The sequence below is a fragment of the Heterodontus francisci genome, chromosome 2 (assembly GCF_036365525.1).
Source record: "Heterodontus francisci isolate sHetFra1 chromosome 2, sHetFra1.hap1, whole genome shotgun sequence".
Classification (NCBI taxonomy): Eukaryota; Metazoa; Chordata; class Chondrichthyes; order Heterodontiformes; family Heterodontidae; genus Heterodontus; species Heterodontus francisci.
Window position 1 is genome coordinate 96,391,350 of NC_090372.1, and position 17,409 is coordinate 96,408,758.

General features: G+C 40.7%; 1 protein-coding gene across 6 annotated transcripts in view; it reads right to left on the bottom strand.

Moving 5' to 3' along the window:
* The window catches only part of LOC137345699 (ATP-dependent translocase ABCB1-like), a 165,482-nt gene that overhangs the window by 18,177 nt on the left and 129,896 nt on the right, over positions 1–17,409 (bottom strand). For all 6 annotated transcript variants that reach the window (XM_068008965.1, XM_068009000.1, XM_068008993.1 and 3 more), the window contains exons 20-26: positions 15,888–15,971; positions 11,257–11,460; positions 8,414–8,514; positions 7,177–7,317; positions 6,494–6,650; positions 3,187–3,384; positions 424–630 (exon numbers count right to left, since the gene is read on the bottom strand). In XM_068008965.1, the coding sequence (XP_067865066.1) occupies positions 424–630; positions 3,187–3,384; positions 6,494–6,650; positions 7,177–7,317; positions 8,414–8,514; positions 11,257–11,460; positions 15,888–15,971 (1,092 nt within the window). The remainder of the gene's footprint in view (positions 1–423; positions 631–3,186; positions 3,385–6,493; positions 6,651–7,176; positions 7,318–8,413; positions 8,515–11,256; positions 11,461–15,887; positions 15,972–17,409) is intronic.

The following is a 17,409-nucleotide window of genomic DNA, read 5'->3' on the forward strand; positions in this document are numbered from 1 at the left end:
GGTAGATGCTGGGAGGATGTTTCCCCTGGCTGGGGAGTCTAGAACTTGGGGCCGCTGTCTCAGAATAATAAGTCATCCACTTAGGACTAAGATGAGGAGAAATTTCTTATCTCAAAGGGTTGTGGATCTTTGGAAATCTCTACCCCAGAAGGTGGTGGATGCTCAGTAGTTGAGTATATTCATGACAGAGATTGATAGATGTTTGAATACCATGGGAATTAATGGATTTGGGGATACTGTGGAAATGTTCAGTCGATGCGGAATATCAGTTATGATTGTATTGAATGGCAGAGCAGGTTTGAAGGGCCGAAAGGCCTACTCCTGCTCCTATTTCTTATGTTCTATTGTCGGAGTCAACAATTTATGTACACAACTGTAAAATCCTCATTATTATTACTGCTATTTGATAATGGATGAACTTACATCAGGGAGTTGTTCAATAAAGGAGTGAACATTTGCTGCTTTTGCTGCCTTCTCAATTTCTTCCTGTGACACTGTCCTGCTGTTGTCACCATAGGCAATATTCTCAGCAATGCTACAATTGAAGAGCACAGGCTCCTGGGATACAATTCCAATTTGAGATCGAAGCCATTGGATGGCAATCTTTCTGACATCAACTCCATCTAGAAGCTACAAATAAAATTAAAAAGTTAATTGTTTGTAAGCCTATATTGCAAGTGATCCATGTATTTATACAATATTTGCACCATTGGGAGTAATGACCTGCTTTATTTCTGTTTGTATATGTAGTAGTAAATTAACTTGCTGGATCTACCCACTCAATAAAATGACAAACAAATTGTTTGTTGTTCCTATCGTAGAGGGAACCAACAAGTTTGAATAGCATTAAATGAGACATCACGTTTGGAATCATTTAGTGTTGCTCTTAGTGTTCTGAACTAGGTAATGTATTGCAATTCGACTTCTCTTTGTGAAATGGTGGAATGTACTTCACCACAAAAATAAAACTACCTGCCTTTCCAAAATGATGCTGACAATATGATTTTCATTTGTGGCACCTTGTTGCAAACTCACGAAATATTTTAATTTTAACATAGAAATCAATTAAAAAATGCAGCACCGACTGCTGTGTGAACATGTAAGTCATTCATCTGAAACGTCTCTTCCTCCATTTCAGCAAAGGTGTTATCTTTTCCATGCTAATCAGGTTAATACCATCTTTAAAATTGTGCAGAGAAGAATTTCAGACAAATGCATTTAGCATTCGTACTCTGGATCCTATGAGATATAATTTCAGCGCACATGTGTATCAATATGAAGCATATTCTATTATTCTCTGTACCACCAGATGGAGCTGTTGTCTGACAAAGCAAGCTGCAAAATTTTGATTCCGGTTTCAGTGATGTGATTCAGAACTGTTGGCAATGCCACCAACCATCACAGCGACTGGGATTTGAACTCATGCCTGCATTGCTCTATGGCTTGTGCCCACTGCTTTAACTACTCCAACCCTAAATGATTCTGCCTAATTTTAGAGAGGGGACCTTTCTGCATGGTAGGTGAACATGAGAACCACTACTCAATGGAAACCCTGTAAAATGGGAAGTGTACAGATATGCTGGGGATTATATGTGCAAAGCATGCTCACTACCACAAAGCAGATTCCCCATTACTGAACCCAGCAAAAGCCAAAGTGCCAGGAATTACCAAGATCTTACTGGAGATCAACAAATGCACTGTTAAGGTGATGCGGAAGCTGAAGCTGCAGCTGGAGAATCTTCTGGCTGGGTGCAGCTTTACATAGACCAGACACAACATTTACCATAGTCTGTAGTCACACTGACCTAGACCTAACATCTCAATCCCTAGATGCTTCAGATAGCAGAGAGGTAGACTGACCATTGCAGCATTTTGGAAAGTCAAAGGCACCGTCAAAAAAGTTGATTTTGAAGTTGTGAAATGCAAGGAGGGAAGTCTTAAGAAGAAGGGTTTTAGGGAAGGATATCCAGCCAGTGGAACCAAGGCAGTTGAAAGCTTTGCCACCACGTGAGTAACTTTGGAGAGGTTGAGGATGTCTAGGAATCCAGAGTCAGACAACCGTAGCAGCATAGGCTGGAAGTCACAGAGGGCGAGTGGGGCAGAGAGCATCAATGGATTTCAAAATGAGCCAATAGAGGTCAATGAGGGTAATCGGTCAGTGGAACCTAATGTGGGACTCAATGGAGGGAGCATTCTCCATCAGTCTCCGTGCTGTTTCATTGAGCCTCAAGCTGAGGAGTGGAAGAATGGTAAATGGCCTTAGTTCAGTAAACAATTGCTCATAAATTTATTTCGCAAAGCTGGGAAAGTTGATCAGATAGATGTAGAGCATTGCTAGCTCTCATGAGGGTGACCCTATTTTGCTATAGTTATCGAGAGGATAAGAAGTAACAAATACACCAATGACCACAAGGTTGGTGTTTGCACTAGTGTCCCAGGGATGGTAGGCTAGGGTAGCATGAGGGGAGGAGCATCTGATTGGCTGTCAGGTGCACAAAATTTAGATTGGTATACAAACTTCTGATACAGCCTCTTACACACTCGACCACGCAGTAGTGAAAGAATGATTTTTGGAGAGACAAATGGTTCACCTAATTGGAATCAATTAATGAGTCTAATGCAGTTGACTCTACTTCAGTGCACTGCACAGCAGTTGTTGACAAACTTGCCATAATACTGTCATTATTTACTCAGAGTTCCTGATCATTTACTTGGATCATGTTCTTGCACAAGAGCTCATTATTTATATAGTTAAGGAATTGAGACTTATAATCTGTTTTATACCCAGCCCAATTTTCTTTTCCATTGAAGTCAATGGGGTAGGATATAAAATGGAATACCGATTCAATATCACCTGATTTGCACTATCAAAAATGAAGGTCATCCCATAGGTTTCACAGGGTCAGCCCAATAGAATAATAATGGTGATGTAGCACTTCCACTAGCAGAGAATATACTTACAACATAACAAATTTACACAGGCAGTTTCCATTATAAATGTTAATATTGGAATGGATATTGGAAAAGGTTGACAGGTGTGTACAGATTTAAATTTTATACATTATATACCAACTAACTTTACTAAACACCTCATTCTAGTTTTTGGGCTTAAATAAACAGAAGAAGAATTGATTTCTTAAAGCATTCCTTCTACTTAAGGATACATAAAACAAGTTTTGGTCTTACCACTTCTCCTTTCAGTGGGTCATAGAATCTTTCTATGAGCTGTACAGTGGTGCTTTTACCACATCCACTGCTGCCAACTAGTGCTAAAGTCTGTGCTTTTCCAACCTTGACTGACAGCTTTTCGAGCACTGATACATCTGGACGACTCTGATATCTGAAGTAAACGTTGGAGAACTTCAAATCACCATTAAATTTGTCCTATGATAAAACAAATGAAACAATAAAGATGATTTCAGCAATTAAGTTGCCTGCTACAACAATTACCTCTATACTACGGGCTTTATTGCTAGCAAAAATTCTAATGTAAGTATGCAGGCACATCAAAGACTCTTGCCGACTCTTCAGAAATGTGGCTAGGATTATTGACCAACCATTTTTTAATGGAACATTCGTCAGATACAGGAGAAATGCCGCGAACAGCAGATGCCCCTCTACATTGCTTTCATTGATCTCACCAAAGCCTTTGACCTCGTCAGCAGACGTGGTCTCTTCAGACTACTAGAAAAGATCGGATGTCCACCAAAGCTACTAAGTATCATCACCTCATTCCATGACAATATGAAAGGCACAATTCAACATGGTGGCTCATCAGAGCCCTTTCCTATCCTGAGTGGTGTGAAACAGGGCTGTGTTCTCGCACCCACACTTTTTGGGATTTTCTTCTCCCTGCTGCTTTCACATGCGTTCAAATCCTCTGAAGAAGGAATTTTCCTCCACACAAGATCAGGGGGCAGGTTGTTCAACCTTGCCCGTCTAAGAGCGAAGTCCAAAGTACGGAAAGTCCTCATCAGAGAACTCCTCTTTGCTGACGATGCTGCTTTAACATCTCACACTGAAGAATGCCTGCAGAGTCTCATCGACAGGTTTGCGTCTGCCTGCAATGAATTTGGCCTAACCATCAGCCTCAAGAAAACGAACATCATGGGGCAGGATGTCAGAAATGCTCCATCCATCAATATTGGCGACCACGCTCTGGAAGTGGTTCAAGAGTTCACCTACCTAGGCTCAACTATCACCAGTAACCTGTCTCTAGATGCAGAAATCAACAAGCGTATGGGTAAGGCTTCCACTGCTATGTTCAGACTGGCCAAGAGAGTGTGGGAAAATGGCGCACTGACACGGAACACAAAAGTCCGAGTGTATCAGGCCTGTGTCCTCAGTACCTTGCTCTACGGCAGCGAGGCCTGGACAACGTATGCCAGCCAAGAGCGACGTCTCAATTCATTCCATCTTCGCTGCCTTCGGAGAATACTTGGCATCAGGTGGCAGGACTATATCTCCAACACAGAAGTCCTTGAAGCGGCCAACATCCCCAGCTTATACACACTACTGAGTCAGCGGCGCTTGAGATGGCTTGGCCATGTGAGCCGCATGGAAGATGGCAGGATCCCCAAAGACACATTGTACAGCGAGCTCGCCACTGGTATCAGACCCACCGGCCGTCCATGTCTCCGTTATAAAGACGTCTGCAAACGCGACATGAAATCGTGTGACATTGATCACAAGTCGTGGGAGTCAGTTGCCAGCATTCGCCAGAGCTGGCGGGCAGCCATAAAGACAGGGCTAAATTGTGGCGAGTCGAAGAGACTTAGTAGTTGGCAGGAAAAAAGACAGAGGCGCAAGGGGAGAGCCAACTGTCCAACAGCCCCAACAAACAAATTTCTCTGCAGCACCTGTGGAAGAGCCTGTTACTCCAGAATTGGCCTTTATAGCCACTCCAGGCGCTGCTTCACAAACCACTGACCACCTCCAGGCGCGTATCCATTGTCTCTCGAGATAAGGAGGCCCAAAAGAAAGAACTTCAATATTTAATTAAAGTCCATGCTAATGACAAATTCTCAATGCAAAAAAAAAAGTAGAGATATTGAAAAAAATCACTTGAAATGTGTATTTGAACCTGTCCTTATTGATTAACAACTGAAAGTTAGATCTTCCTTCAGGCTATTTAACATGAGTCATAACTGCGGAAAAGTAACATTAATCCCGTAAAGAACACAACAATGGGCTATTACAGGGACTTGGAATCCACAGCATACTATTAACACATACTACATAAATGTTACACACCTTTAGGAAATAGCATTTGTCAATACTAACATTACTGATATGGCAGCATTTGCAATACATCATGGCATACCCAAATCAGGATTGAGGCCCCACAACCCAGTTTCACACATGTGTGTGAAATCCCTCCCAACAAGGACAGGGAGACTGCTTATTTTTCTGAGCAATTTCTGAGAATGTAATTTCATTAATCGGTTGTCAGTTATGAAGAAAAAGAGACGTTCTCCCAATTAACATGGAAATTCAACTCTAATACGAAAACTCGCCTGCTAATTTGGACAAGGTTTGTCAATTTTTCACTGGATCATCAGAATGGAGCTCTACACAATAGTAAAGTAATCTAGTCTGTAAATGTATAGATTCAATCCAACAACAAATAAATAAATACAAATTGCAAAAGAATGATGGTATTTAAAACGTGTGCATGTAGTTCACATGGTACATAATACATTTTCCATCAGTTCCCGAACATATACAAAAATGCATCTCTTATTAAATTCTTTTTGCTTTACAGCAGTACAATTCATAAAGCACCAAACACAGCTATTCTCTCTGAAGGAAACAAGTATTTGCACTGAATTGAGTGGAACTCCTACCGAAGAGGTTTTCCAATTCATTGCCATATTATGGTGTTACATTTTCCATCATATTGTAAACAATAGCAATCTTCACACAGATAAAACTATTGGACTAATTGCAGAGATAAAGTGACTCTGTGCAGGGTTTCATAAATGCCATGCCACTGGATCCCATGGACAAAGGATCTGGATTTTCTTGGGATTCTATGGAAAACCTAATAAGGAAGAAATCTGATCGCATGGGCATCCATGGGAACCCTATGAGATATGCAATTTGAGATTGGAAATGCACAAGTGCTCTTTATGATCACATAGGAACAAAATAGAGTGTAGGAACATACGAACATACAAATTAGGAGCAGGAGTAGGCCACTCGGCCCTTCGAGCCTGCTCTGTCATTCAATAAGTTCATGGCTGAACTGATTACTCCACATTTCCACCTACCCCCGATAACCTCCCACCTCCTTGCTTATCAAGAATCTATCTACCTCTGAATAGCAATCAACCGAAATGGCAGCAATTTACATATTACCTGTGTACATATATATGTAAAGAATAAAATTGCTTAAATCAAACAAGCATTGATGTAATCTAAATTTTGGCTTGATAATCAGATCCTAAATCACATTTGTGTTTAGTTCAGTCTTTTAAAATAAAATACTCACCAGCGTCTGCCCTTCAGTGCTGTAGCTGTCTATAGCTGGCACACGCTCAAACAGCGCAAACAGATTTCTTGCAGCAACTTTTGCCTTTGCGTAATCAGGAGCAAAAGAACTGCTTTGTCCAATTGCCACAGCACCATACACGATAGCATTAAAAACACTGCAGAATGTTTTGAGAAAAAGCATTATCCAATATGTATCATACAATTTGCTGTTATATTAAATTATTCAACCAAAGTTGGCAGATACGTGAATATTCATTTTGTTTAACAAAAACATTTAGAATTGTCTTCTAGCCGAATTTATAAATGTCACTAACACAGAAACATACTTCTTGAATCAAGTGACAGCACAAGTACTCTAACATAAAGATCAGCATAAAAATAACTCTCACTTCAAAGTTAATCCCACCCTGGATAATACTCAGAAATGTCAACACCAAAGAATCTGGTTCAAATTCCCACTATGGAGGAAAATCATATTATTCCAAGTAACACCTTTTTTTATTCTCTCTCCAGCAAATATTGGACAATTCACATAATTGCTCAGAAGCCATTTCTGATTATAAATTATATTATATAATTATAAAAGGGACCAGGACAATAAAACTTTCAGCTTCCTTAATTTGAAATCACAATTAATTATCCGAACAGATTTAAGAAAAAGGCACAGTACATATTACTTACAGGAAAACACCTTCTACATCCATTGCTTTTATTGATATCAGATATGCACCAAATCGAAAACTAGCTGCATAGCTGAAGTATTGGATAGCCTGGCTCAGTGCAAAGGCACTACCATATACCTGGGATTTCTTTTTAGCATTTCTGCAATATATGCACAATGTCATGTTATGATAAATCCAGAACACACAAACATTAGACAGAGATGCACGGTGGACATTTAATTCACTTTTCTAGTCCAAAAAATATATTACCAAAATATTTTACAGTAGTTGAGGCATAGATTATGTTAACACTCAAGATTTAATTGGACAGGTTGATAAAGGAAAAGAGATTGAAGGGATATAGGAACAGGGTAGATATAATGTGATTAGAATGAATTGCTCACTTGAAGATAAATGTCAACACACACTGGTTGAACTGACTGGCTTATTTGAGTGTTGCAGCTTCTATGTATTTCTATATAGGAGCTTCCAGAGTTCTAGACCTGCCAAAGTTCTGACTAAGAATCTTGGTGCTGTATTTGGGAATACTTTGCAATATGTTACCTAAAACATAATGATGTCTATCACAATTTGACTAGTGAGTGGTTCTTGCAGTGATTTTACACTGTGTTCTAAAACAGACTCTCCTAATAAAGGAAACATTTCCAAAACGTAATTTGGAACTGTGATCCCATGTTGTCTGAAACTATTGTATTAAGAAAGAAGGCAAAAGTGCTGGAAAAACAAGATTTTGGTTATCTTATTTGTTATTGCTGGTTGTTCTATTCAATTAACATTATTGATCTTTTTTGCTAGGGTTGTACAAATCAAAATATATTTGTGCACAAATACTGGTAATGATACGAAGTGGCCCAATATTGTAGCATGATCTATGAACATATATATGCAACCACAAAAATAAGTGGCCTTTCCAATTTATACAAGAGCTCAATGAGTGCTAAAACAGAGAAGATTATGTCAATTTGCTGTGTCTCATTAAATGCAGACTTAGGTAGCAGAGTTCGAAACATATACGATATCATAGCTTTCTTGGATGGGGATGAATTTTATTGACTTTAACATTGAGGGCTTTCAGAGTTAGGCTGTGTACTACAGTGTGCATGGATTTTCACGAACAGCTTCTTGCAAATGTGCTTTATACAATCTCACAGAATTCCAAAAATTATTTATTACTATTTTGAATAAAATGAGTTATTTTTAAATCAATTTTACTAGTTATGTCTGCATTTACATACCTGTATGGCAGCTCTAGATTTTTATCATACATGTTTTCAAATGTTTCTTCTACAGTCAGAGAAACAACAGTACGAATATTTTCCACAGCTTCTGTTGCTATCTTTAAGTTAAAAGAAAAGCATAGGTTAAGCCTTGTTTACAGAGTAAAATTTTCAACACTACACAATGTCATTTGTAACTTCTAAGTTTGTCCTAACTTGCATATTAATTTGGAGAATCCATTTCCTTCCTTTTTTGACTATTTATTTTATGCTCAGCTACTTGCCTGCTCCCTACACTGTTTCACAATGATCATTCAGGCCTCAGTAACACTGTTCATCCAGCCCCCAGACAGACATATAAATGGGTCAGGATGATTCACTGCAAACCTCTCTCTTCGCTCTCTTTGTGGGGATTGTTTTCCTTAGAACAGAGGAGGCTGAGGGGTGGCTTAATTGAGGTGTACGAAATTATGAGGGGCCTAGATAGAGTAGACAGATGGGACCTGTTTCCCCTAGCGGAGAGGGCAATTACCAGGGGCACAGATTTAAGGTGATTGGTAGAAGGATTAGAGGGGACATGAGGAAAAACTTTTTCACCCAGAGAGTGGTGGGTGCCTGGAATTCACCGCCTGGATCGGTGATGCAGGCAGAAATCCTCAACTCATTTAAAAGGTATCTGGACCTGGATCTGAAGTGCTGTAACCTGCAAGGCTATGGACCAGCAACTGGAAGGTGGGATTAGATTGGACGGCTAGTTTTTTCAGCCAGCACAGACATGATGGGCCTGAATGGCTTCCTTCTGTGCTGTAACTTTTCTATGGTTCTATGGATCTTGAAATGTACTTGTCGTTGGAATATTGGAAAGTTTCCAAGGAGTGAACAGTGAGTACCACCTTGTGCACTATAAATTGCACATTCTCCCCAACATCTGATGAGATCACAATATATATTTTAAATGCATTAAAGAACACCAAAAATAGTAGTTGAAAGGGATTTCTGCAAAGTATAGTCTTGCTCACGGTACTAAAATGATTTTGTAATGAGAAGGTGTTGTTAACATGTTTGAGGTGGTACGTTAATGTTGCTGAATGGACTGAAAAAAGTATTAGTTTAAATTTTTGTGCTTCCAGGAGGGAGTCTAGCCCATTACAGAAATTATTTTTTGATTATTCATTTTAATGGTCCCAAAACCATCTGCTGTGTACTTGCGAATTTCCCATATGCACTTTCAGCAGATAAGGTTCCTATCAGAAGTGTCTATGCATAAAATGGCCCATATGATAAATCCTCCCGTTTTGCATGTGTATGTTGTCATGCAGGCCCCCACCTGCCAAGAATGAGGCACACATTCGCCACATGAACATTACAACTTAAAATTCATGCTGGGAACAAAAGAGGGCCTATCACAAGGAATTGCCAGGGCCCTCACCAGAAAGGCCTTTTCTGCATGCTAGCAGACAGTGTTGGAACAAGGGATCCAGTCCTTGCTTCCCCAATACACAGAAGTAGTGGTCAGGCCAGTTTAGTCACATGACTAACTGGCTGTTGCTTTTTGAATTTGAACTTGCCACAGAGAATTGGAAGTCAGAAAGCTCTTTTCTCCTGGACTGAGAACACCTCTTTCCAGTCTGCTCCCATCTCTTACGGAACTGAAGACCCATTGAAGACACATGAACCCCGAGACACGAAAAGTTTCCTACAGTGAACAAGGTTTAAGAAGAATACTGGGCCCCAACAAAAGGCAAGAATTACCTACAAAAGGACTACAGTGAGCTCGAAGCACAGTAAACAAGAAACTCTTCTGATATTGCCTCAAACTTCTCTACTTTATTTTTCTTCTGCTCTTTTGTGTCCCCATTTGCATGTGTGTATCGCATATCCATACTAGCGTGGGGCGCAGTGTGTATCTGTAGGCGTTAACTGCATTAGAGTTTAAGTTTTAATAAATTTCACTTTTCTTCTTTAAACCTAAGAAATCCTCTTTATGCTCATCTCTTTGCCTTATATTTGGAAAGTGGTGAACAAGGATTCACCAAAGGGGAGCTCAAAACACAGTGTGTTTAAAAATTAAACCCTATTACAATAAGACCAGGTGAAGGCTAAAAGGGACCCCTAAACACCTTTCTCACCTGGTCATAACAATGTGTATCAATGTTGTCTGTCTGTATATGTGCATATGCAACTGTTTGTATGCCTGCTTGTACATCAATGTGTGTGTGTTTATGGTGCATGTGTGTTCCACAGTGTATGTACCTGTGTATGCGTGAATTACTATGTATGTGTGTACATGCACGCATTTATTTATTTATTTTTTATTTAGAGATACAGCACTGAAACAGGCCCTTCAGCCCACCGAGTCTGTGCTGACCAAGAACCACCCATTTATACGGACCCTACAGTAATCCCATATTCCCTACCACCTACCTACACTCGGGGCAATTTACAATGGCCAACTTATCTATCACCTGCAAGTCTTTGGCGGTGGGAGGAAACCGGAGCACCTGGCGAAAACCCACGCGGTCACAGGGAGAACTGGCAAACTCCGCACAGGCAGTACCCAGAATTGAACCCGGATCACTGGAGCTGTGAGGCTGCGGTGCTAACCACTGCGCCGCCCTGTACCATCTCTCTATGGTGTGCATGTTAGTGTGCATGCGTGCGTGTGTGTGTGTGTGTGTGTGTGTGTGTGTGCAGCAGGCAAGTTGATGTAAGAGGATTGGAAATGTTATACAAATACATTTTTCAAACTTTCAAAATAAATAACACTAAGCCAGGTGTTCATACAGTCACTGTAGGCCATTTTTCAAAACTGATGATAATCAAAAAGACATTGGAGATCAATAAGAAAGTGCTGACTTTACCTTTCCAGCTGCTTCAAGCTCTTGTTTATCACGGCTTGTGTAACCTGTCAGAGCTTTCATTTCAACCACTCCGGCTACAGCAAGGATGGGCACTATTGCTAAGACCAACAAGCTCATCTGCCATCCAAATATGAATGAAATAATCACTGCAGCTCCCATGCTTGCAATGTTTTGTGCTATTAGTCCTAGTCTTGAACCGACAATCTGGAATGAAATAAAAATGGATATGCAACCTGTAAGAAGTTGATCTCATCGTTATCTCAATTTTAAAATGAACAGAAGTCTATACGAGAGAGAAAATTGACAGTGCCAAGAAATAATGTCTACTGCTACAACCAGGTGAGAAAGGGGTCTAGGGTTCCCTCTCAGCCTTCACCTGGTCTTACTGTAACAGGGTTTAATTTTAAACACACCGTTTGGTTTTTAGCTCCCCCTTAGTGAATCCTTGTTCACTAACTTCCAATGATAAAGCAAAGAAACTAGCCGAACAGGTTTTTCTTAGGTTTAAAGAAAAATGGTTGAACTTTATTAAACTTAAACTCTAATTCAGTAAACGCCTACAGATACACAACGCACCCACGTTAGCATGCATAGGCAATACACACATGCAGATAGAGACAGAAAAGATCAGAAGAAATAAAGTGGAAATGTTTGAGGCAATATCTGAAGATGGTTTTGATTACTGTTCTTCGAGCTCGCTGTAAAGTCCTTGATTGTAGGTACGTCTTGCTTTTCGTTGGGGCCCAGTATTCTTCTTATACCTTGTTCGATGTAGGAGACGTTTCTCTTTTGAAGTTCATGTGTCCTCAGTGGATCCAGAGGCTTGTGAGAAAGAGATGGGAGCAGACAGGAGAGGTCTTCTCACTCCAGGAGCAAACAGTTGTTTTGAGTTCAAACTCTCTGTACAATTCAGAAAAACCCAGGTCGCCAAGCAGGTTAGTCATGTGACTAACTGGTCTGACCACGTCTGTTTGTGGATTCTCTTGTCTTAGCCGACCCTGGAATGTCTCTTCCTACACACAATACCTGACGCTCAAAGTCCATTGTGGGTTAAATTGGAGCAGGGATTAGCCTCTTTGTCCCTCCAAGCACTGTCTGTTAGTATGCAAATGTTTTTTCCAGCCACGGCTGATCTGTTTAACGAGTCATTTCCTTGCTCCAGCAACAGTTTAAAATCAATGTTCATATGACAAAATTAATATGTCTCATTCTTGGCAGGTGGGGGGAGCATCTGCATGACGGCTATCCTGAACACAATGCCAGTGTCCTCCTGTTACTTGGCTATATTTTTCCTTCAAAACTCTGTTATGATCATCTAATTCATGATTTGTATTTATATTTTAGAGGTTACTTTTATTTTGGGGAATTATAAGTATAGCTGTAAGAAAATCAAATGGTTGCAGACCACCCAAGATTTAAGGTTCAAAGATCTCTCCATGAGTGCTTACAGAACAGAGTTAGGGAGGTTAAAGCCATAAAACAGCATGTGGGCTCATTTAGTTGGGAACTGTAGCCAGAAATTCTGGAAGGAATTTTCCTGTCACTGGATGCAATATTAATTATTCATGTGGGTATCAGAAACCAAAGCGATAGTTTTGAGCTGAAGGTAATTAGCTTAAATTTCTATCTGGCACATCCTATGTTTATCACATCTCTATGGAGAGAGATGATGCAGGGAATGCCTGTTGATCAGTTCTTTTTTTTAGCTTTGTGCTTGTGAACACAGACAGCCTGTAGGCTTTTGGAAAGCAGTTAGCTTTGGAAGCTGCTGGACTCAGGAGCAAAGTGGCCACTAGGAACCATGGATAGGTCTGTTTTGAGTAAGGTCCATGCTCAAGTTGGAAATCCAAATTTGTGGGGTGTTGAAAGAGAGTTGGAGGATTGACTGGCTGGATGCTAGCGGGAGAATCTCCAGGAGTTGTTATATCTTGGAAGACAGCGGAGATGTTGAGGAAAATCTAAGTGAATTCCTAAAAGCTATGGTACACTTTAGATTGGTCCAAGAGAAATTAACAAACCACCAAAATCCAGGAAAGTATAGGGGAACACTTCGGGTGGAAGTAAAATTCAACGGGGGTGTTCTGTTGAGATTTGGGGGAATTTCACACTCTCCCCAACAATGGGCTTGGTGTGTAAACAGAATTAATGTTGAACATCCACTAAAGTTACAGTAGGGGAGTGGGAGAAGCAGAGAAAGGAAGTTTCTTAGGGAATTCACCTACAGGTGACTCCCAAAAACAGAGGAATAGAACTTAAAAGGCTACACTTATGTCTCTACTGAGTACCACTGGTAAAGGACTGACAGCAGTTTTCCTTATTTAAAGCCAGGAAACGGTGCATAATGTAGGGAAATCTAAAGAAATAAATGAACTATTCTGAGCAGATGAGAGTTAATCCCTTGTGTACATGACACTGGAAAGATAACATAGAGCTGGCGAAATGAAAGTACAAGAGATGGGAGTCCACCGGAATGGTTATAAACACCATCAGAACCTGAACACAGTTTAGTTCCAGATTTGTTGCAGCCATTGCTGGGAGTGCAGCAACACCCAACGCCAAACAAAATGACTGGCATGGAAGGGGCAATGTCAAGGGTGGAGACTCCCTAGACTGGGATTTTGCATGTTGTAGACAGATGGAGGAGTAAGATTATGAAATGATTTGTACATGAGGATCAGGACTTTGAAGTCACTGTATGAAGGCATGGGAAGTCAGTGAAGTCAGCAATAACAGGAGTGACAGGTAACAGCGACAGGGATTTCGTAAGAGATATGATCCAGACAGCAAAGTTTTACATGAGTGCCAGTTTTACGAATGCTATGGATTTATTTGGGGGCGAATTTCCTTCTCTCACCCCACTACTGTAACTTCAACAAAAATCCCTTTTATGCATGTAAATGGGTTTTCTGCCAAAGTACGGCAGCACATCAGGATATGTCCTGAGAAAAACCCAGTGCTGGGTTCCATTACTGTCCAGGAAGCTTCAGTGGCATCACTAATCCCCATTGTCAGACAAACTGTAAAGACCAGGACCCCGATATTTATGGAGAGGCAGGGGAAGCGTCAAGGTCTTCCTCAAATCTTCCACTACCCGCCTGGCAGCTGGCCAAATTAAGAGGCTGCTTGGCAGCCTGGTGAGAAAACCAGCGGTGGGAGTCTGCTGTCAGGGACCCCTAGGGATGGTCCCTGGCAATTGGGGGTGGTGGGGGGGGGGGGGAGCTGCAGCAGAAAGAGGTCTTTGCAGGAAGGGGGATGATCAGAGATCGGGGCGAAGCGAGAAATCATCATTGAAGGGAGACAGTTGGCGATTCGTGCTTGGGGCAGGGGTTGGGGAAGAGGTCAAATGCAATCACAGCATGGAAGGCATCAGTGCTGGTTGGGGGGGCAGTGGTCGGGGGGCAGAAGTCGATGATCGGGGCAGGTGGAGATGGTCCGTAATTGGCATAGGACAACCCTCTCATTCCAGGGACCAATCTGGTGAACCTTCACTGTATTGCCTCCCATGCAAGTGTATCCTTCCTTAAATATGGAGACCAAAACTACACATAGTATTCTAGGTGTGGTCTCACCAAAGGCCTATACAATTGCAGGAAAATTTCTTTATTCTTGTACTCCAATCGCCTTGCAATAAAGGCCAACATGCCATTTGCCTTTCCAATTGCCGCTGTACCCGCATGCTAACTTTCTGTGTTCCTTGTATGAGCACAGCCAAGTCTCTCTGAACATCAACATTTACAAGTTTCCCATCTATTAAAAAGAATTCTGCTCTTCTATTCTCACAATCAAAATGAATAACTTCACACTTCCCCACATTATACTCCATCTGCCAGCCTATTGCCCACTCACTTAACCTGTCTATATCTCTTTGCAGCCTCTCTGTGTCCTTCTCACAGCTAGCAATTTCACCTACCGTTGTATCATCAGCAAATTTAGATAAATTATTCTCTGTCTCTTTATCTGTCATTAATATAGACTGTAAATAGCTGAGGCACCAGCACTTATCCTTGTGGCACTCCACTAAGTCACAGCCTGCAAACTTGAAAATGCCCAATTTATGCCTACCCTTTGCTTCCTGTTCATGAACCAATCCTCTATCCATGATAATAGATTAACCTGAATCCATAAGTACTGATCTTGCCTATGTACCTTTTGTATGGCACCTTATCAAATGCCTTTTGGAAATCCATGTATCCTACATCTACTGGTTCCCCTTTATCTACCCTACTAGTTACATTCGCAAAAGGCAGCACAGGACAGAAACAAGTGGAGATCTATGGTAGTCAACCTTCTGAGAAGAAGATGACACTAACGAATGAATGAGTTACATCCTCAAAAACCTCTAATAAATTTGGTAAACACGATTTTCTTTTCATAAAATCATGTTGACTTTGCCTGATCATATTATGATTTTCTAAGTTCATTGTTAAGACTTCCTTACAAAGTATTTTCTGTAATGTCAAATCCTTCTTCAGGTTAGAAAATGATACTTGAAAACACTGCTGTTATTTGGTATAATCATACATCGCATCCAGGAATCTGTCGGATGGCATTTTTAAATCAGTGATTTCAGAAGCAGCTAAAGCATGATAAATACAGAACTTTGGAATGTGTATAAAAGAAGTGTTACGCACTGTTTGGACTTGTGATGCCTCTGTGGCCAATCTTGTAGTTAGGGCTCCAGTGCTGTTTTTCTTATCATCAAACCAAGCAATCTCCTAGAGACAGAGAAAAGTAGAAACTATGAATGGAATGGAGAACAGAATGAAACATTCCAAGAACTAGTTATTCCTGACCTGTGGATTGTTGCATACTTGTGGCTTTGGTTTTTCCACAAAAACATCCTATGAAAATAGATTGAATGATCAAGTCCAAACAAAGAATGGATGTCCCAGCTGGTTTTCTGCTTTAATCAATGATCTGGATGCCCTTTTGTGTGTTAACTTTCATTGTATGGCAGGTCATATTTAATGTGTAAAATTTTGTGGTGGAGGACGCCTGTCGGGTGTGACATCAGTGAGCATTGAGCTCTGTTCTCTGTCCTCCTGATATCATCCTTTGAACCTTACAGCCATACATTGTTCCAAAATATTAGGAGTTTCCATGAGGAATAGATATGTTGCTTTTCATCTTATAACAACAATGGGCATTTATTCAGAGCCTTTAACGTAGTAAAACATCTCAAGTCTTTTCACAGGAATGTTATCAACGTATAAAACTGAGACACACAAGGAGATATTAGGACAAGTTGGCTGATGAGGTAGGTTTTGAGTAGCATCTTAAAGGGGGAAAGAATGTGAAGTCTGCCAAATGCACACCAATTAATATCAGTTAATGCTTGGCACAGACTTGGAGAAGAAACCCCAATAAACTCATTCATGACTGGTATAATACTAGCAGATATCCTCATTCCATACATAGAGGGAATTTCACGACATACTATCACTTCAAAGCTGCTGACTTAAGTGAATGTTTAGACAGCCCTACAAACAAATCAAAAAAAAAACCTCAGAAAATAAAGAGAAAAGATGAATGAGAAAACCAATAGTAAATACATATCATTAATAACAAATACCCAGAGCTCTATTCGCTTTTGGATTCTTTGGTTCTGCTTATCAACAACAATTTATATTTATGTAGCACCTGTAATGTAATAAAACACCATAAGGCACTTTACAGGAGCTTTATAAAGCCACATAAGGTGATATTAGGGCTAAAAGCTTGGTCAAAGAGTGAGGTCTTTAAGGAGTGTCTTAAAGGAACAGAGGTTGTGAGAAGGAGAATTTAAGGAAGGAATTCCAGAGCTTAGGGCCTAGGCAGCTGAAGGCAAAGCCACCAATAGTGGCCCAATTAAAATCAGCGATGTACATGAGGTGAGAATTAGAGGAGCGCAGTTATCTTGGAGGGTTGTGGGCTGGAGGAGATTACAGAGATAGGGAGCGGTGAGACCATGGAGGGATTTGAAAACAAGAAGGAACATTTTCAAATCGAAGCATTGCTTGACCGAGCCAATGTAGAGAGCACAGGGGTGATAGGCGAATGGCACTTGGTGTGGGTAATGACACGGGCAGCAGAGTTTTGACCTCAAGTTTACACAGGGTAGAATGTGGGAGGCCAGCCATACATGTTTTGAAATATTCAAGTCTAGAAGTAACA